This window comes from Ciconia boyciana, chromosome 5 (genome assembly GCF_034638445.1).
Source record: "Ciconia boyciana chromosome 5, ASM3463844v1, whole genome shotgun sequence".
Lineage (NCBI taxonomy): Eukaryota > Metazoa > Chordata > Aves > Ciconiiformes > Ciconiidae > Ciconia > Ciconia boyciana.
The window spans coordinates 52,941,148-52,963,688 of record NC_132938.1 but is presented as its reverse complement, the minus strand read 5'-3'; the positions used below and the strand labels follow the sequence as shown (position 1 = coordinate 52,963,688).

The window sequence follows — 22,541 nt, the reverse complement described above, 5'->3', positions numbered from 1 at the left end:
AATAAGATGCTGTGAAAGCCCAATTTTGCTCACATTTGACTGCAAGCTGCCCAGCAGCTATCACACGCAGCAAACACTGCCGCAACAAGTACTAGAATGCAATTATATTCATATTTTGAAAGTACAGATTGAATAAGTATATTACTTGTCATGTATTCATCGGTTTGTTTTCCACACCACTCTCACATACGGTAAAACACACAAATCAAGCAAACAATTCTGCAAATTGTATTTGTCTTTTTGCTCTTCATGACCTTAAATTCTTTTGCCTTTTGCAGACATCAGACCACAATGGTATGGGGATTAGGAAACCGCAGAGTAGTTCTCTGTAGCATTTTAAGAAATGTTTCTAAGCACAACAGCTAGCACAAAAACAAATGCCTTACTGAAGGCAAGTGTCTGAATCATAATCTCAAGTCTCCAACTCCTTAAGTGTTTTTCAATTGTTACAGACATATGTGTTGATGGAAATACATCACCTAATGAGTTTCCAGCTACTTTGACTGGTCCATCAGCCCTGTTAATAGAAGTGTGTTTCTTTCTCTTTTTCACATTGCTAATGTGCTAATGGATAAAATTTATCATCCTCAAGCACAACTCTGAGCAGCTAATCTAACAACTCACAGTATAATTCCAGAATGGTTTAAAATGTTAAAATATATAGGCTAATCTCATCTAGGACACTCATTTGCTTCCTCTTCAGAGTTCAGGGAATGTATTTCTCCTACCTTTTTACATAGCAAAAAAAATACACCTTTTTTCCATTCAGAGCAAAGTCAATGGGCAAAGTTGACACAGAGTCTTGTAGGAAGTTTTGAGAACTCTTGTGGTCCAGAAACCGAATTACTTGCTTACTACAGAACTGGATATTGCATTAGGTCTAGCTCAAGAACATCAGCAAAGCATTACTAAAGCCAGTAGGGTACACAAAAATAACGATATTTACATACAGAAGGCCAAGTTACCTGCTAATGCTACCACCTACCTGCTAATATTACATACAGACACACACCCCCCTCCAAAAATAAATAGTATGTTTAACTGATAAACAGAGTTTATAGCTGATCATCCCTTTTAATAGACAGCTATGTATTTAAAGAACAATCAACACCCTACATTTCTTCCCTCGTCTTAATCATTGTTCTACATAGTTACAAACGATGAATAAGGAAGAAAATTAGAAGACATTAATTCCTTAATCTATCAGAAAACACTGTAGGATTATACAAACAAATACAGAATTACTCACAGAAGAGCAGCTACATATGCATATTGGAACAGAAGGAAAAATACTTGGTATGCAGGAAAAATAAACGTTAGTAACCAGAAAGAATTGTTTACCCTCTACAATAACAACAGTCTTAATGTTACCAATTTGGATAGCAGATATCTATATAGCCAAAGTACTCAAGTCTCAGTCTGAGTTGAGGCATCATTTTTAAACAGCATAGCATTTAAAAAAAAAAAAAAAAAAAACAAATCACCTTACAAAGAAGTTTTCATTAAGCTATAAAAATAACCAATGCCCACCAATATAATTTCTTTGTCTTTAATAAAAAGAAAAGAGTAAGGTATGGGATTTTTTTCTTTACATATAACTACCCTTTCTTTTGATATTAGTATGTGGGTTAGCCATGGTTCTGTAACAAACCTTCAATCAGAAATGGGAAAATTCTTCAAATAATTATCTTAATCTGTTGTTGAAATAGAAGCAATATTCCATTTTCAGTAATGGTGCAAGTAAGTTGTCTCTCTGAATATCGTTGGGGGAACAAAATAGTAAAAGTATGCAATTGCATGTGACTATGTAAGTAAATATGTGTATGAACAGTCTAGGAAGTATTCCCACTGCCACACTAAAACATTTTATATATATGCTGTCATCACCTTGTCAAGATCTGGCAATACAACATTAGTTACATATTACAGATCATATCATTCAGAGGGAACAGAACATTCTGAGTGTGCCTCAAAGTGACATGGAAAAGCTCAAGGCAGGGGCTTTTGTTTTGAAGCTCTGGATACTGCTTATCTATTCAGAATGCCCCAACTTTTCCATGTTCCCTTATAAATCCTAATAATTGCAAAATAATATTCTGAAGATAGTGACAGAGCCAGTGCTACTCACACAATAAAACAGGACGAGTCACTTGCCCAATGTCACCCAAGAATTTGTGGAAATGTCAAAAGCCATGGGAATCTTCCAAGTCCAAGTCAAGTGCTTTAACCACGGCATTGTTCTTGACTTCTAAAGTGCAATACTAATCTGACCTTGTTTGCTCAGAAGATATTCCTAAAGCTAAAGTTCTACACTGCGTGCTGACACTTCTTCCTATGTGTATTTTAAATAGGATTTGACTAATCCAGACAGCATAATAAACAATCCAAATCTTCCTAAAATGTGAATTCATGCTTAACATTTAAGATTTACAATTGTTGGGTAACTTTAAAAAAAGCCTACTTTTACACTGCTTGGCCTGACATGAAATACCACAAAAATATTCATTATTTTAACAAACCTTCCAGATTAAGACTCTGAACTACTTTAAAATAAGTTGTGAAGTACATGAACTTTTGAAAGCTTATTCAAACTTAATCCCTTCAAATATTTTAAGTATACGATGCTGCAAACCCGTAGACTTCAGTGTACAGACATCCCCATGAGGTAACAAATAAAGGAATATGTACATGATATGCTTAATACCTGTACACCTCAACTACCTTTACAGATGGAACAGGGAAAGAAAGTTGAAGGGAGTTTGCTGCCCTTAAGAGACACAACTGGAGAGACTGACACATGCACACTAGGACAGCCAGATGAGGAGGATGAATTCCAAATTATAAAAACTCCATGCACAAAACAGGACAGTAGGACATCCTTCAGAACATAACAGTGGACATTACCTGAATGACAAAAAAGGTAAAGCTGATCAAGTGTCAGCATACAAGTAAGGACATGCAGAGAAAACACTCATCTTGAATGCACCCTGTTCAGTGGAAGAATACATAATTTTTTCTTTGCTCAGGCGACATAGCTCACCTCTTTTTTTAATACCTATGCCAACTAATTTTTCCCCAAAAAAAAGGTATTTGAAAGATGAACATAAGCAATGACCCTACAGACAATTTTTAGGGCCTGCTTGTGGACCATTTTTAGATATGTATTACTCTGAAAGTCAGCTGATCACTAAGACCATTTTACATGTTGCATACATTTTGCAGGGCACACATCAATTTAGTGGTGTCCTTCCTTCAAAAACACACGACGTCTGTAGCAAGCTATTCCTGGTAACTGCTATGACAGTGTCTTAATATTTCCAATGGGCATGTAGTTCTCAAAAATACTTTTGCTTTTAAAGACAGCACCTTGGTAAGAAGAAAGAAAGGTGTGAAACAAAAGCAGCTTGTAAAGCTCACCTGAAATACAACCAGAAGTTCAAAAACAGATGTGCACTTCTCTGCATTAATACTTGCTTTGCATTGTAGAATATATGACAGGGTTTTAATTAGCCTGCTATTTGGTGGATTTACAGTTTACTATATTTCCAGATTCCAATTGAAAATATTGCAGCAAATGCAAAATAGATCAATTCTTCAGATAATGCAAGTTTGTCTGCAACAGCAGATAAGAATATGTAAAAAAACCCCAGGTGGTTTCATATACCTGTGGAGATGCATTTACAGTGCCATTTGAAACACTGTCATGGCTACCTTTACGTAAGCTAGAGCTTTGACTGCTTTCATAACTACATATATGTATTTGCGACTTGTACTGAAAGCCCCAATTTCTTCCCATAACGGTAGCAATCCGTATCTGCGCTTTCCACCCTCCAGTATAACTGAGCGAACAGTCCTGCTCCATCACCCACAAACACACATCTTGGAAGCATATCATAGAATAAGTTCATTGCTTGCATCCGAATTTTGCATTCCTGAAACAGAATAGCTTGTTCTAGTCACTGATGCAAAAAATACATTTTTACAACTAACAGTTGTACAGTAAACTTCAAAGGTCTCAGCTGAAATAGTGTCACTGTGATTAGCCATGCAGATACAACACAGCATGAGAGAGCGCTCTACTTGAAGAATGCAAACTCAGCAGACAAGACAAAAGGTGTTCAGTAAGGGGATATAACTATCCACATGGAAAACAGAGGTTCAACAAGTCAAGACAACAGCTGAACAGGGTACAACCCAGCCTATGCAACCCTAGCTCATAAGGAGCCCTGATGGTTTCATTTTGACAGCTCATATACTTCAATCATTGCACGTCTTCCTCAAGGTCAGAAAAGAGTCCAAAACTTAATCCACCTTTCACAAATTCTAGTCCTATTCCTTAACTATAAAACTGCTTTTTGTTTCCTTTCCTACTAGTGGAAATAAGAACGAAGCATGGAGTAGGAGATATACGGAGCTTGCCCTGAACAGACATCAATGTAGACCAATGGTCCATCTTGTCCTGTCTTTAGTAGTTGACAGTGAATGATGCTTCAGAAAGGCATTAAGCTCACTGAAAATTAACTAGCTTTTGAATAAGGTTTTTGCATCTTGAGACAAACGTACTTAAAGCAATACAAAATATTATAACAATAGTAGGAATTAATGTGTCAGTGAGGTTTCCACCTGTGTTTAAATCTGGAAATGTGAAGATTTCCCTAATCAGTTTCCCTCAGTTCACACACACATGAATGCTCCACATGCATTACTGAAAGACTGCTTATGAGTACTGGCAGCTACTAATGACTTTGAATAAAAAAAGGCAAGGAAGTAGTTGATGGGAAGGAGAAGGGAAGGATAAAAGGACAAGAAGGAATCAGATAAACATAGATGTGATCCAAAGTCCAATAAAGCCAATGGAATGATTCATACTGACTTCAGAAGTAATGAGACACGGAATCTGAAAAGGCAGATAACAGATTTTAGGCGTAATGGTTGGTATGTTATTTCTCCAAATGTTCTACCACAGAGGACACTATGTTTACTCTAAAATAATCATCTGTAAGAACAGAGTTATAGCCCATTTTGTTTCCTTTTAAATGGCTCTGGCAGCTTTTTCTAACATGTGATATGGGAAATCTTTTCTTTTTTTCCCCATCACATCTCCTAAAAAAAGATACTATCTACACACACTCATGTCTATCAGACTGTGTTAGTGGCCACACAACCCCAGCCCTCAAGGATTATGAAAATAACATGAGCTATGAATTACATGCCCTGCTTGAAAAAGTGTCAGTCAGTGACTACTTTGAAAATGCTGTTAGCCCTTTGTCACATTCCAGTTAGAAATGAGAAAACGGAGCATGGTTAGCAGTCTTTATCCTGATGACCGTTCCAGTAGGAGCTATTACCTAGAAGAGAAATAATACAGCAATAAACTTCCATCCGAATCCAGCAACACATTCAAATGCACACTATGGTCTGGGTTGCTCAGCAGGTGAGATGAGATGAGATGATGACAAGTTCTTTCAGATCTTTACAGAATAGGAAAAACTTAAAGTCTGAGAATATTTCAAGGCTGTATTCAGTCAGCAGCCTCAGTGGTCAGCAGTGGAAGGTAAAAATATTGGTTTGCATGACATAAAAACAAATGCATGCAAAACCCTTTGTTGTGCCACTGCATAAACTTTTTGGCTGCACAATTTATGATTATCGGTAGAAAAAAAAATAGAGTTTCTCTATCTGCTCTTCACTTTTGATTGTGTGTAAAAGCAGTTGGACACAGACTGTACGCTGAGCAGAAGACAAAGGAAAAGTGAGTTTGGTGCTGTGCCCAGGTGAGTTAGTCCTAGGACCTAAAGCAATGCTATTTAAAGGCATTGTAGTATACTATGGAATGACACCAGCAAGAACCTAAAAATCCTGTTTTACAAGGAGCAGGCCAACAAAGAAGCAATTTAAAGAGGAATTTAATAAGTATTTTGGCTCCAAAAATTATGTTGTGCTAATAAATATAATCTGTCGGCACAGATGGGGAAAAATAAGAGGTAATAGAAACAGAAACATTTCCCACATAGTTGCAGGCTAAAACTATTATTGAAGCTTTCCCTTGCCTTTCTGGTAACATGAATACAAGAGCATTGTCCTGGGGCATGAGACCAAATAAATGAAGCTGACAAAAACCAACAAGACGGCAAGATTACAGAAACTTCACCATAGACTGCTTTTTACTATGTATACAGACAGCACGTAAAACAGGGCCATGATCTCAGGTACTATTACCACAACATGGATCCTAAGCAATGCTATTAGATGAATAGCACTAGGGAACACAAGGTACACTTTTCTTGCCATTTAGCCATGAATTTCAGTGACAGCTGTTGCCCCAGAAACTTCTCCATTTCCTTTCTACCATTATGCCAGATCCCAACATAAATACTTACATGCCAATCAACAAACATACAGTCACATTATCTTAAAGGTCTGGATCTCCAAAAAGCCAAGGGTATTATTTGCAACATAGGTACTGTGATGATAAATGTCATTGCAGGTATAAAATTCAGTCTGGAGGGACTGGCCCAAGACACGGTGAGGGAGACAGACAACTGCTTGCAATAAGTACCAGCCAAGTGGCAGAAAACTCTCCACTTCCTTGACTTCACCCCTTGGCATTTCATGAACACAAGAAACTGCTGGCATGCATGTAAAGCCTTAACTCTCCCCTGGAAGTGGCTTCTGTGGTAGGAGGATAAAGGAAAACTTGGGATGGGATGAGATAGAAGAAGCTTGCTGGGAATGAGAAAGGTAGGCAGTACCATACACACAAAGCAGGAGGGTCAGGTGCCCAGGAGCATGTCCTAGTTTATTTGGTGAGAGGTAATGAAGGGAGGGCAACATTACACTGGCCCTGTATTACAAGCAGCCTGACACAAAGCTATGAGCTGGCTTAGCTACCACGAGCGGCTCCTCAGCAAACTATACCGGGATATTCCTGGGCTAATTCACTCTCAGTTGTGTCTCCTTTAGGCCCCCAACATTCCTCACTTTCAGACAGGCTGCTCTAACTTTTGGCAATTATGCTTTTTAAAAGACATTTGCTTACATATAAGTAGAGGTAGGTACTGAGGAGGATTCACCATAAAGACTAAGTTTCTGAGCACTTTAAAAAATTTTTTTTAAAATCTCATAAAGCACCTTTCTGCACAGTTTTAAAAATGTTTAGACTCCATGATTCTAAAGGAAGAAACAGATAATGAACATGTGCACTGTACAGCATTTCACCATTTTTATACTGGAGGCAAGAACTCCATGACGACCTGCAACCAAACCACCTCCTTCCTTCCCTGTCCTTACTCTTTAGTGCTACTAGAACAAGCGCTTCCTTCCCTTGCTCCTGCTGAAATCCATCCCATTCTTTGTCAAGGTGCTGGGAATGAGAAGAATCAGTGAAAAGGTAGCTGCTAGAAATAGCTGTGAGTCCTTCCAAAAAATAAGGGATACATGAGATGGAAATTGCCCTTCCTAGCCCTATCACAAGTTGCCTCTTAATAAAGTTCAGTTCCTGCTCATATATGCTTTGAATCTGTCAGTACTAAAGCAGTTTTTAAGAGGGAAGATAAACATTTAAGTATGAGGAGACAAGCAGGGAAAATGATGTGGGAATACGTCTGACACTGTTCTCATGCAGGGTCACCATGCAGTAGACCTGGTAGCAGCCAGTCATGATACATGGACATCCCTCGAAGGGGCAGGTTTACCGACTGATGACTGTGGATTGGCCAATTCTATTTCATCAGCCTATTATTCACTGTAAATATGTGGAAAATCCATCTGTTCTTACTTCTCCATATACACCAGATATGAAAGAAAACAAAAGCCTGTCTGAGCAAAACACAAGAGCATGACAAGAATAGCCTTAAGACCTTATTCTCACAGTACAAATAGCCTCTGTTCCCCATGCCTCAGATAGACGTTTGCTAACACAATAGAAGGTGGCTCTCTGTACTCCCTCTCTCACATAGGATAAACCAAAATACCTCTCAGTGACAGTACAAGACAACATAGATGCTTGGATTGAGAAACAGATAGCCAAGAAATCTTTCATTTACCCTGGATCTACAGTGACTCACCTCAAGCAACTAATTTTATGGGTGATCACAGCCCTTCCACATGAAAAACAAACCAAGCAGTATGGGTTCCTGAGGGGCAGTTTGGAGGAGGTGAAGATCTTTACACCTAAAGTAACAAGTGAAAGAGATATGACTCTTCAAACATACAATCAGTCCCAGCTGTACTTCCAGCATGGAAAAATAATAAAAAAGTATAATAAGAGGTAGAACTGGTATATAGTCCAGGAGAGTTGGTCTTAGTATGCCTTAGCTACATGGACCACATAACCATTGTACCAACAGGCATATAAGTACACACACACACTACCTGTACCCCAGCAAGAAATATTGGCGAAAATTATTTTGGCTAAAGGCATATGAGAGATATGATCTACTTCTCTGCAGAGCTAGTTAAGAGCATTAGTTACAGTCCATGCAAGACTGAATAAATAAAACTCAGTGAATCCTTTTTAGGAGAAGGAAGAGAAAGACATCAAAAATGCTTCTTTCTGGTTGGCCACATTTTGCCTTTTCTTCTCAACTGGAATTTTTATAAAATGCATCTTTTAATATGGATCTCCAAAATCCTTCCTAAATTAGGTGATCAACAACTACACATAGTCTGTCATGACTAGATTTCTCTTCTTGCTCCCTTCTTTAAATATCGTGCAAGATTTAGCTCTTTGTTAATATGAGTAAAGCAGCCTTAATATTGTCGCAGAAAGCATTTCCTAACAGATACCAGTAAGTTACGCTGGCTTTTGGAATAGGTTGGAAACTAGTCTGGCCCTCTTTCTTACTAGACATTGAATTATTTCTGCATGTTCAGCTGACAGAAGTCTGGGGATGGAGATGTTCTGCTACTGAGAACATTTCCAGCAGCAGATCATCCTCTAAGTGTAGACCGACTTTCACATATAGAAAGGACTGAGTGTTTAGGTGGTGTTCAAAACCCCATAGGAACATGAAGCAAAGAACTGTTTCTCAGTCCACAGGACCTAAACGATAGGGAATTAAGCTTTCTAAATACCCATGGTGAGCACATTGCCTTGTTATTTTGCCACACAAACTGTATTTGTAGTTACCCCTGAATTGTTACTGTGATGTGAATGAGAAGCAGTTATAAACAGAAAGGATTCTGCTGCAAAATGGGGCTCCAAGCTGGAAATTGTTGGAAACAGGCATCACTCTAGTCACGTACCACAAATATTTACTCCTTTATGTGAGCTGAGAGCATGAGAATCTCTAGTAGGCAGTGGTCCCCACAAAGAGTTTGCGACTCCTTGAACTAAAATACTGATTTAGAGTTAGACTTTTCTTCATGCCATGAATCCTCTAGCTCTTTCTGGGAATTACGGAGATTTTTAAATAGTACTAATCCTCACTAGCAGATGGTAGTAGCACTTTGTCAGAGCATTATTACATTTAAGTTAACACTTGGGAATTTAATGCAACGGCTCCAAGACGTACTCCTCAAACCCCTCCATAAAAGAGCCATTTCAAAGCTTACATCTACATCTGCTGCTGTCCACTGACTTCTTACCATCAGGAGAAGTGGCCTTGGAAACAGCAGTATTAAAAATGATAAAATACCTTAGAATCCAAAGTGGTCAGGGGGAATTTGTGAAACGAACCGCAACCTCTGTTGTATTGCTAGAGCAATGCTAACAACAAAATACCTCTCCATGGCACTTACTCCTGAGCCTGCCTCAAAAACCAAACACTGGTTATTCCTAAGTAGCAGACGTTTGATTATTCATTGCAGATGCCTAGAGATGAGAGGGAAAGCAAACGGCACATGCTTGTTCTACGGGAGGATTAGGCAGAATGAAGAGATGGGGGTTACAGGGATGACTTTAACAGCTTCCAAAGCACCGACAATTTCAATATTCTGTTTGTTACTCCAAGCTAGTGGTACAAAATGATGCAAGGACCTTGTTTATATAAAGTTAGCCTCTCTCTCCCTTTCATGTTCTGGATGGGAGTCTGTAAACCTCATATTTTCTGAAAACAGTTGTACTCCTTACTTGACACAACACAAAGAGCCAATTAATTCTAGCCTCAGGGACATTTGGCAGGCTTACAAAAAATGGGGGGAAAAATACATCCCTTAAAAAAAAAAAAAAAGCTTAAAAAAACCCCACTGTACTTTAATGAACAGCTTTTTTTTTTTTTTTACTCTTAAATCCTGCAGAAGATTATTTTCAGCAATAGCAGTTTCCAAATGCTATCATTATCTACCTTCCCCTGAGGAAGTATTTACCTCTTCTTCCCATACATCATTCAGCCCTGTTATTAGAGATCATTGATCTCAAACAGAAAAATATTTTAAAACCTATTATCCCCAACTCTTATTGTGTCTCATTTAGAGGAAATAGAAGCCAGTGGCTGTCCCTTTGCTGCTTTGAATGGGGGTTGGACAAGGCTGATGTTGACAGAAAACCAGACTTTAGCCTCAACAGCCCAAATGAGGACATATGCCACAAGATAAGCATGAAAGCAGATCCACTCACCACTCTGGAGCTTCACTGAAGAGAGGTCTAAACTTTTAATGCAAGCTATGCAGCTATTCAAGAGAAGAGGAGCAAACTAGAGCTCTCACTCCACGGAAGACACAGCAAGCTTTAAATCCAGAAGCACGCTGCATTATTTTCCCTTTCCTTCCTTCCTAAATTAGGTCAGAAGTCAATGGAGCAGAAGCTGTGGCTTTGTGCATCCCTTCCTCCCACTCACCAGCCACAGAAGCTGAGCTTACATGGGGGCACGGTACAGACGGGCAATAAACTGCTGCACAGAGGAAGCAAAGTAAGATTATTTAATCAGAGGGATAATGCTAAGGCACAGGGAGGTACAATACACTCGGAGTTATCCCGGGAACAGAAGGGTGGAAGATGACACTTCAGTACTCATTGCTTGTATCTGTGTACAATGGTACTAGGCAATACAAAGACAAAATGGATCTCGCTTTTCTGCGAAGTAACCAGGTACAATTATCAGCTGAAGAAAAAAAAAAATTAAGATCTACCACACAAATCAAATGCTTTACAGTAAAACTATAGAGGCTGGACAGGGAGAAACAATCCCATTTTCTAATCTATAATTTAGTTTCTTTAAAACTTAATATTATCTTCTAGATATATTGTTCTCAAAGCATCGTTTGCATTATATTATTATTCTTTTCAGTAATATTTAGGCCATTCCAGTGCCTCACTCCTTTGGATTTCCCAACTTTCTTTGTATGCATACACATACACCTCCTCTATACGGCCTGTCCCAAATGTTTAAAGCCCAGTCTCCAGCCCACATAAGTGTAACATTACCTGCTATTCCCTAGAATTATCCGGTACTCTTACAAAGCTAGCCTGGCCCATCACTCTGGCTAGCCCCCTCCAAATGTTTCCTGCACCCCTTCAGCACCCAACCAACTCCCACCACTGCTAACCACAACCTCCACCCCCCTCCAAAACTCCCATGTAGAAGGCACCACCAGAACCTTCCCCACAGTACTACTGCTCCCAGAGCCTCTCTGCTGCAGAGAAACCCCCGATAAGGCTTTGTTTCCTGCTGAGTCACGCCTTCCTTTACCTGCAAACTCCTCTCCTTGCAGCTAGACACAGCATTGATGATGTCCCCAAGACATCACCCTCCGTGATGGTCACACCAAGCGCTCCTGATCATTCCCTGTCTAGCATATACATTATATACAGGAGACGCTTTTCTCCTGCCTGCTCCCCTCAGCCATTTTATTTGAAGTAGCCCCTACACTCTTTGCACCACTGGCAAAAATGAGAGCACTTTTTCAAGTAGATGGGTGTTTCTCATGTATCTCCAGGATGCAATACAATTCCATAACAGGAGAGCTACTACAAGGATTTGGAAAATCATTTCTCTTGATCGTTTCAATAATATTTCAATAACATTCTAGAAACTCTGCAAGGCTAGCTAACGAGGCTGCAGATGCTTTTAGAATCACTGGTTATATTTAAATATCTCTTTTAAACAAACTAGGGCATTTTGCAACATATGGTCTTCCACCTTCCCAAAAAGGGCTCTTTCCTTTCTACCTAGACATCTTCCAAAACTGTACCATGAAGTACTTGTCCAAACAAGAGACAGAGAGAGAGAGCACACGTGCATAACCATGTATTAGTTCCTGTACTAGGTAAAGCCAGAGAGTAATATGTTGGCAGCTGATGAGATAATGACTGTTTTTACTTTGCCAGTTTAACCAATGTTATTGACAATAAAACATTGTAGGTAATTATTATACACACATCACTAGCCTTCATTTCCCATCAACTCTCTTACCTCACAGCACTGTAACTTTTGTTATCACGTGCCCCAAACCAGGGAAGTACTGACAGCAGCCACGCTGCATCTGCCCTGTCAGTACATCCCTGTAGACATATCTATGTGCTTTCATTCCTTCATACCCAGAGTGATCATTCACGAACATGAATGAATGAATCTGTCTCTCAAAAGACGCCAAAAGATTTGCAACTTTGTCTCCTGGTGTACAAACTGAGTTGCAGAGAGATCCAAGCCCTCTCTTTTAATTCGTCTTGAAATCTTCTGACAGACAACTTTTTGTTTCCTATTTGTACAGCTTCTAGCACAGTGGGGTGCCGTTTCACAATTTGTATTCACGTTATGACTTCCTTCAAGTAAAAAGCCTCCCAAATCTCTGTGTTGTTACTTAAGGTAGAAACTAATGTCATCCCAAATTAGAGAAAAATCCAGTCAAATATTTTCAAAAAGAATAACCTGTCTGATTACTGAAAAAGTGTGTGTTTATACATTGTATATGCATACATAAATACATACCCCATTGCTAGTTATTAACCTGTACCATGGAGCTGGAAATGTAAGTAGTACATGAGTAGTAAATTTTAAATGATATTTATAACAAACATATTAGCGGATATACTGCAATACCTTCTTGGGTCTATACGTTCACAAAGGGGAGAGCTGAAGAAAGACTAGCCTTAAACAGCATAATCAACTTTTGGGGTTATATTTGTCTCAAAAGAGGGCAAATAAGTGGAATTCCAGAGAAATAAAAAGCAGCTTTATCTGCCCAAATAACAGACACTTGTGTTATGGTATGTTTAACTTTGTTCTTCCTGGACAGAAAAAAACCCATATATTTAAGAGTATAGAACATAGTGACCATCACAACTGCTTGCCATGAACTTGGAATATGAGAAAGAAATTAACAAAAACAGTGAAAGGGAGAAGTATGTGTATTTTAATATGACCAATAATAGCTATCACTTTTCACTTGCCATTTAACACACAGTCCGTACTGTACACTGGCTGTACACTGCCAGTACTCTACACCGGCTTCACTGAAAGAGAACCAGATCTTTTCTACTGTCGTTTTCCCTTTAACAATTCTCCAGTAGATAAAATTATTTTAAAACATTCTCAAATATTTTAAGCTGAACACTATAAAGACTGCAAGAAGGCAAAGGGTCTACAACAACAAATAACCTTGCTTCCTAAGTGTTTGGTCCGGAGATGTCCCCACTGCGTGCTTTCAGCCCACGATACACTGCCAGACAACTTTTAATACTGGTTGCAATCAGTGAGGTAACTCTGCAATAGTCTCTTGTGACCTGAAAAAGACAACTGACATCTTCAAAACATCTCAATAGCTCAGGAGCCTAAGCTCAGCTGGCAGTCAGTCAGACTTGAGCTCCTGCACTCTTTAAAAACAAATCAAGTTACCATCTCATGAGGTCTGGGTCCTGAACACGGGTTTTGAGTTGGAGTCCCAAGGCAGGGAAGTCTGCCGTGTGGCACACTTTCATTTCTCTATTTAAAATGGATTTGCAAAAGTGGTCATTGTTATATCTGTATACATTAAAATAAGGCACAGCAAATCCAGGCCTGACATTCAGGTCTGCTTCTACGCCATCCTCTGCTCCCTCCGGAGCTCTCATCCAGCGCTACTTTCCACAGCACCGGAACGCTGCTATTTGATTTTGATTTATCACAAGTGAATTATTATAATGAAATCACCAACTCGATTTAAGCCTCTGAGAAAGATATGGTTGGACTAACAAAAAATTGTTCTGCAAAACAAGCAATTATTGTTAGGTTCACTGGATATTGGCCTTAGCAATCCAACTGATTATAGAAAGTTAATGATTTAAAAAGCAATGAAGAAATAAGAGATTAAATCCTTTAAATCTGCATGAAAGACTCCAAGAGGAATTTTACAGTGATTTTCACTGCATATTTTATTAGATATGTGATATTTTATTCATGGGTAAAGCAAATATAACAATTAGGAATAATTAGCATTTCAGGACAGAGTGTTATCTAATAGGTTAAAATACACATATAATTCTTCATTTAAATTCTGTATCTTCACATTTTCCCCTTTCTGGTTCAGAACTTTTCCATTTAGCATAGCATTTACAGGAACATTATACAGCTCCTGAAGAAACAGAGACAACTAGTGGCTCTCGCCTTTGATATCTTATTTCCCTCCGCTCCTTGCATTTTTACTCATTTTCTTTTTTCAATTTCCTCTTGAGCACAGCTTGTCAGATAAACCCAGCATAACTTTCAGGAAACTTTTTCCCTTTCATCTTTTTTTCCATCCTACTCCGCCCGCATTCCAGAACTAATGCGTGCAATAGAAACCTACTTTAAATCTAACCCTGCACTTACAAATCCACCAGTCTGGAGTTGACTAAAACTACAGTATTTGTCTCTGTACCACCTCTTCCACTACAACTTCAATGCTACAGAGGAATACTGTACTTACTGTATTCTCCTCTCTCATTAGGCAAGTGTCACTTTTCATGTGGGGTTTTTTTTTGTTTTTAATGCAACACTTCAGAGCTCACAGAATAGCCCTTCCTTGAGCTGATGTGGTTACCCCAGACCAAAGCAAGAACAAGACTCTCCAGCTGAAGTGCACTCTGCAGTACAATACAGAATACAAAATACCTCCTCTGAATTAAGTATATTATCACTGAAACTAGAATATAAATTTTGAACCTTACAAAATTACAGCACTGCACAATTTCAAGCCTGTTCCCTTGCCAAGTTTCATAACTGTCATCCAAACGCCAGTACATTTCATCTACTAACCTTCCATTTCAGTCTGTGTCCTCCCTGTTACACAGATCAGTTATAACTCTCCAAGTCACATAAACCATTATTAATTATAGTGGTTGCAGACACAAGAGAATCTTTCCCTTACTCCATCATCTCTCACACAACCTTTGGCCAACAACAACCAGAAAACAAAGCCTGACTCCTATAATGAAGAATAGCAGAGGAAACTCCCCTGCCAGTGCTCATGGGAAGAGACTGAAGTACACAAAGATAGGGCAAGACAGACACCTTTTTCTCACCCATTCTTCCACTAAGTCCTTCCATCTTAGTCTGTATGTTTAAATTACTACTTCTACATCAAGACTACACAACTAAATTCTGCTTCATAGTGGGAGACAACAGCACTTCCTCTTCTCCCTGTGCTGCTTCAAATACACGAGCCAGCTAAAACCTGTGCCCAGAAGGTTTTGCCCAGGCCTTCCTTACATGGTGTTGAGGATGGTTTAACTAGCACGGCATCACACTTACTTAACATGCATTTAACACATATTCTGTGCCAAGTATCACATTGCACCAGCTCAGTATTACACCTTCTCCAACACAGTCTACTAGCCTAGATGAGCAATGAAGCCATGGTCAACATTACTCTAAAAGAGGCCAACGTAGCTCATTTTGATAACTACTGCAAGCAACAGATCAACTCCTACTTGCTAACAGACATAGTAGATAGTGCAGGAAGATAAAAATAACATCACAGAAGGAAAGGAATCGCATCTGTATCCAAGAAGCCCAGTAGAAAGCTAGTTGCTAGACAGCCAGTCAGTCTAGGGTACAAAAAGCCCCAGAGAAACATGAGCTTTCATGCCCAGTTCCCAGCCACTATGACAGTTTGCCAGCAAACTGCGTGTTATGCTTTATTGTTGGGCTGTGACTGTCATACTTGCCTCTTGGCACTTCTAGATAGCACAAACAAATGAGTATATCTGGGGCTCTCAGAGATGGGTGTCAGCATGACCAGAGCCATATACTGGACTGTAAGGCCTTAGGATGCACAGGTGTGGAGCCATCCAGGTTTTGACAGACATGCCCAGCCTGCCTCTGAAATCAATTTTTTCTTTCAGTTTCACCAGCTTAGATAATAACTTATTCCTTCTGGAATTTAAATCTAATTTAAAAAAAAAGTTACATCTGAGTTTACAGATGCAGAAAAGTATCCTAGTTTGCCTCATTACCAGTGTATCAACTGAAGTCAACATTTTGCACATACCAAGCTATAGTGTATCGTAATATATATTTACATAACATGTTTTCAGAGTTTGATTATTTTCTCATATTTGCTCAAAATATAGATCACTTTATGAATACTCTTTCCTTTTCCTATTGGTCACTCTTAAGTCCAAACAGCAACAGTAATTGTTTATGTCTAATAAGTTTTTTAAACGCTGAAGATATAAAACACAAACTATGGTTGGAGAGTGTGTAGATGAAGAGAGTTTTACCATGCTGTAATATGTAATTCAGGTAATTAGGAAAATTAACTAGAAACTGATAGCCAAACAGAACTACTCTTTCATATAAACTATTTTTAAAACCATTGTTAGCATGCTGGGGGGGGGGAGGGGGGGGAATCAAGCAATGGAGTAGTAGTAGTGACAAAGAGTAAAAATACAAACCTCAAAAGGCAAAAGCCTCCAATAAATTTCAGCAAAAACCAGACTGTCATGGCAGATTATAGATAGCTATATATCAAATGGAAGAAAATGATGTCAGTTCAAGTCTATATCTAGGGAGTAACCTAATGGCTTACAAAAGTCATCTCCTGCCAATACCACTTGCTTTACAGGGCCAGGGAGTGGAAGAGAACCATACTTAATGCCTTTGTTCATTAAGTTAAATGAACCTTAGTTGGTAGGTTTATGTAGTCACAGTCTTAAAAGATTTTTCTCCAGTGTGTTTTTTCAAAGATGGCATTGTGAGAATAAAGACTCTGTGCATCCATAAGTAGTCATCTGAAAGCACACAGCAGCGGCAGTGATGGCTATGTCAGGCATGTTAGGACACCACTTGAAAATGGATGGTTGGGGTTTTTTTCCTCCATCTTTATCAAGGACAAAGAACTTGAAATAACACTAAGAATTATTTAAGAACATGAAAAGGAGCAGCCTGCTGTAGTCAGCAATCCACGGGCTCACTTTAAAAATCTTCTGAAGTCAACTAAGCGACTCACCTGGATTATGACAGACTCTGGATTAGGCCCTGGTGATCACTAAGAAACACTCCAGAAAGCAGTGACACCTAATGGCAAGCAAGCCTTTGGAGGATAGCAAGCCGTAATCTATAGCATAGGAAATTATCCCTCTTTAGCTGCAGAGTAACTAGCACTAAAACACATTACATGGACTGAAATACTATCACAAATCTCAGCACCTCGGATAGAGTTTACGAAACAGCGCACATAGAAACACAGAGTATGTCACGCATGCTGTGCATTTAAGTAGAACATAGTTACTAATAAAACCTACTGGCTGCTAAGCCACAGCACGCTGTATTCCAGGTCTTCATCCATATGTATGTTTAAAATAAGCAAGTAACCTTGGCACATTCTAGAGCAGGGAAAACAGAGATCTGAACACTCATCTGCAGACATTATAGGCACGCAGAGATTTATTTGTTTTTAATAAATATGTTTTGCTTGCTTGTCCTGCACTTTACAAAATGTATGTGAGAATATTCTAATGAACAGTTAGTGACGTACACTACATACCTTCTAATGAGGCTTTACCAATAGCACAGCAAATTAAATTCCTATTACCAATGCACAACACAATACAAGCCAAGCTGTACTGTAGTACAACAGTTTACAAGACGAAACATGGACATGCATACGACCAAGCTAGATGACTTCCCTTCTCTTACAGAAAAATTTTATATTTTAAGGGCACCACCATATCAACAGAAGAAGTAAGCAACAGACCCTGTGTTGGAATTGCCCTGACTTTATTATCCATGGTACAGAAGAGCTTAGAAGTATGAACCAAAACTCAGGACCCAGCAACGCTGGGAACTTGTCTAACACAAGGAATGCAGCAGTCCTGGTTTGCAAAGTCTAAAAGCTGAGTAAGGGAAGTAAGGAGTAGGAGTAAGGGAAGAGCAGATCTAATTTTCTCTCTTAGAAAAAAAAAAATAGTATATATATAAAAATATGTATTTAATGTATATGTACAAATACACGTAAAAGCACGTATATGTAAGTATATATTATGTATTTCTGAACTTGCCATTGAAAATAAAAAAAACCTAAGGGCAGCACACAACTGACTGCATATGACCAAAGCCACTGATAAACATAAAAACAACCAACTTGCAGTAATCAGGGTGCCTGAACTATTGCTGCACACTGCTGCGATGAATTAGCCTTTAAAAATACTTTAGTGTATTCTTTCAGCAAAAACTTTTGTATCGTACTATATGACCACTGCCCTAGGTGATTTTACTGCACCTAATACACACATATTTGCATATATGTTTCTATATGCACAATAGGAAATCCATATGCACATACAGATGTATTACTACGTACATGCCAAGGGAAAAAAAATTAGCACAAAGTACAAAATAGAAAAGCATGAGACCAACTGTAGAAGATACAAAGCATACACAAATTGTGCAGTTGACAAGGAATGCCACCTAATCCCTGCTTAATTAAAGCACTGTTCTAAACTCCTGTTTAGGGAGTGAGGAGTGTGGGACGACTGATGTATGAAGAAAATATCAGGCAGCGTGGCTAATCTCAAAGACTTTGGAGCTTTCGAGCTACGTAAATCAGAGCGACTTTTTGAATAGCCTCATAAAACACAAAATCATTGCCATTCCACTCACGACTTTCAGATTCTTCCTACAGCATACAGATCATTAGGAAACTTCTAAGCAATCAAGTAATGTGGGGCTGATGAAATTACTCAATCAATGCATGGGCTGAGAGAAGCAGCATAATACAGAATTGCACAGTTTTGACATGGTAACCCTTCCCCTTTCTTTTTTATATAGGGGTAAGGAAAATTACAGTGGAGTCGATTCATTTCAACATTTTCACAAGAGTGCTTAATGTAGTCTTTCTGAACTGCCAGTTCCTATTTATAATAGCAGGGCAGCAGAAACGTACAGACTATAAGCAGCCCTACCAACATTTAAAATATGATATAGGAAAATGTTTATTTTTAAATGTGCGCATTTGCATACACACAGACCTGCTCTAATGATCAAAAGCAGCAGCTATAATCATTCAGAAGACAGAAATATGAAAAAGCGTATCACAGATAAATACCAGTCACCGTACCCCTCCCACTGCCATCACCAAGTCGTTACTCTCTACTCACTAAATTGTAACATTTTCTGTCATTGTCTAAGAGACGGCTGATAATATATCTCGATACAGAAAACAGCCCTTTACAGGAAACACATCCAATAAATACATAGGCAAGCAAGACAGTGCATTATGCTGAAAAAGTGCTATCAGAAAAAGGGTATGCACAGGTAACATGTTATTTCTTATGACCATCTGCCCCTCCCAAACATGGGAAAATATTTTCCACTTGAATATCTTAACACTGTAGAATGAGAAGAAGATAATGCATTTATTTTGTTTGTTGCCTAAGGCATCAGTACTACTTCTGTAGTATTTCTTTTCCCCTGAACTGAGCATTTTGTTTTCTTCTTGGGCTTTATGAATTCTTCTGTAGTTAATTTGTTCATAGAGTACCCTACTACTGCTTTTCATAACTCATATAAATACGGTTTATTATTTATGTCTAAATATTTTATACATAAGTTTACTCAGCACAAGTGGAAGAAAACAAAAGGGGGTCAGAACATCCAGGTCACAAAATACGGTGGTGTTACTAGGGGCCAAATTTTCATCTGTAGGCTGTACAAATTGGAATATTTAGCAGTCTTCCCATTTAGTGTTAAATTAGTTCTAATTTCAGGTAATTTATTTTCAGTGTATTCATTCTAACAGATGTAAAGCTCTGTGTAACAATTATCAGTTTGCCATTTTCATGGCAACATAAACCAGTCTATAAAAAGAGGTAATCCCCTTGCCAACTGTACTAATTGTCTCTCAAGACAGATTAATCGTGTGAGGAGGAACTACTTTGGGGGTTTTTTTTGCTTTCAATGAAGATTTACTGTGTTGATGCATCTAATCACTAACAGTATTACAAAAAACATCAGTGGTAAAATGTGTTACATTCGTCATATATAAACAAGTGAAACAAACAAAATTGTCATTAAGATGAAGAGAGAAAAGCTATTGTCTCCCTTGATGCTGGTGCAGAGGCATACAGCTCGCCCAGCAACGCTCCGCTCCGTTAGCCGGGAGGATGGGAGACAGGGGATTGCAAAGAAACTCATCTGCTGCACAGTCAAAATTTCCCCCCAAATCCTAAGATTTGATCGGCTTGTTACAAGCTCCTAAGAAAGAAATCGTAAGACGTAACCATCTCCTAGTGTCACTTCAACAGTCTACAACTGGGAAGAATTAAAAAGAAGTCATTCTCCCTTTAAAAGGAGGGCATAAAGCGCTGCCTCCCCTGTACAACATTTGATGCTCCAGTGGCACACAGCTATAAGGACTGACCCCTATAAAGTTGCGGTACCTAAGGGAAGCGGTAGCCCGTGGGCTCCGGGGTGGGGGGGCGACCCGAAGGGCTGGCGCATCGCTGCCCAAATACCGGTGTCCTGCAGGAAAGCTCTTGACGGCCGAGCTTTCCAAACGCTCTTCCCGCTTCCCCTCTCACAGAAACCCGCTACGGATCCCCACGACAGGCACCGGCAGACATGTTTATAAAGCCAACCCCGGGGAGAGCGGCGGCTGCCCCGCGGCCGCGGCCGGCACCGCCCCGGGGACCTCCCCAAAAGCCCGGCGGGCCCCTGCCCCCAAATGCACCTTCCCCGGGGCAGCGCGGCGCCGGCCGCCCGCCCGCCCCCGCGTTTCCAGGCTCCCGCTCCGCCTGCGTGCGGTGCCTGCAGATGGGCGAGCGGCCGCGGGGGAAGCGCCCTCCTCTCCTCTGCTCTCCTCTCCTTCCTCTCCTCCTCTCCCTCTCCCCGCGCATCCGCGGCCGGCGCAGGGGGGCGACCCCCTCTCCCCAGTCGCGGCAACGAAACGCCGCTCGGCAGCGGCGCTCGGCGCTTCCCAGGGATGCGCCCGCCGAGAGGGAGGGCTGCCGGGCCGGGGATGGCTCCGGATAACGGGGAGAGAGAGGGGACGGGCGGCAGGAGGGAAGCCCGGCGCCCTCTCCCTGGCTGGGAGTGCGGGCAGCGCCGTGCATGGCTATCACCCGAGCTGCCCCACCGCCGCCGCCCGCCGCGGCCGGGAGGGGGGGCCCGCCGCCGCTGCCAGCGGCCCCCCCTGCACCCGCCGCCGGCGGGGGAGGCCGCTACCCTTCCCGGGCGCCGCGGCCCCGGGAGGCGGCCGGCCGGCGGGGTGGCGGCCCGGGCAGGGGAGCGCGGGGCAGCCGGAGCCCCCCCGCCCCTGCGGCCGCCCGCCCGCGGGATGGGAAGCGCTCACGTTGCCAAACCACCTGTTCCGCCGCGGGAGAGGAAGGCGGGATGGGGGGGTGAAGGAAGGAAGGGGGGAGGCTTTGCGTGGCTGTCACGGTGGTGTGGGAAATGGGGGGAGGCTTAGGGTCCCCCCGCCCGAGGGCGAGCCGGGGCAGGAGGAAGGGCAGCTGGAGCTGAGGGGCTGCGGGGAGGGACTGGGGAAGCGCCCGAGCCCTGGCCCCCCCAGATCATCAGCCGCGCAAAACCTCAAGGTCTAAAGCACGCACATACCCCGCCGACAAGAAACCTCTACACAGAGCGGTAGGGGGAAAAGAGGACGCCTAAGATCGTGGTGGAAAGCAATTGTAAGACGGGAACAAACAAAAAAAAGCGAGCGCGCAAGGGCTAAAAGAGAGCGGGGGCTGCGGGGGGAGGAAGCCTGCCAAGAGAGGGAAGGTTGCAAAGGAGAGCTGGAAAAGTGTCCAGCAGCACCAGCAGACACAGCACCCCCTTACCGATATGAATGATTGAATCTGCAATCGCCGCTTTCCAGGTTCGAGTCCAACAGACGGACACGACCAGGATGAGGGAGAAAACTTCCATCTCCTCCGGAGGTCCAGGCTTTGTAACACCAGCTCTCTTCGCCAAACGGTGCCACCGCGGAGGACAGCGCGGCGCAGGAAACCCAAGAGTTTGAGGTGCCGCCGGCGGAGCGTGTAAATCCCGGTGGCTGGCGCACAGCCGCGGCTGGGCAGGGAGCGAGCCCGGGGCTCCGAGCGCCTCTCCCCTCGGCCAGACCCCGCGTCACTTCGGGGGGCTCCTGGGCAGCACCAGAGTTGCTGGGAGCGCCGGCAGCAAATCCATCCAGCCCGGGCGCCGCCG

At 41.3% G+C, this 22,541-nt stretch overlaps 1 protein-coding gene across 2 annotated transcripts in view; it reads right to left on the bottom strand.

Moving 5' to 3' along the window:
- GRID2 (glutamate ionotropic receptor delta type subunit 2) overlaps positions 1-22,262 on the bottom strand; it is a 736,139-nt gene extending 713,877 nt beyond the window's left edge. For both annotated transcript variants that reach the window (XM_072861988.1, XM_072861989.1), the window contains exon 1: positions 22,175-22,262. In XM_072861988.1, coding sequence (XP_072718089.1) covers positions 22,175-22,262 — 88 coding nt within the window. The remainder of the gene's footprint in view (positions 1-22,174) is intronic.
- Between the last annotated feature and the right edge of the window lie 279 nt (positions 22,263-22,541).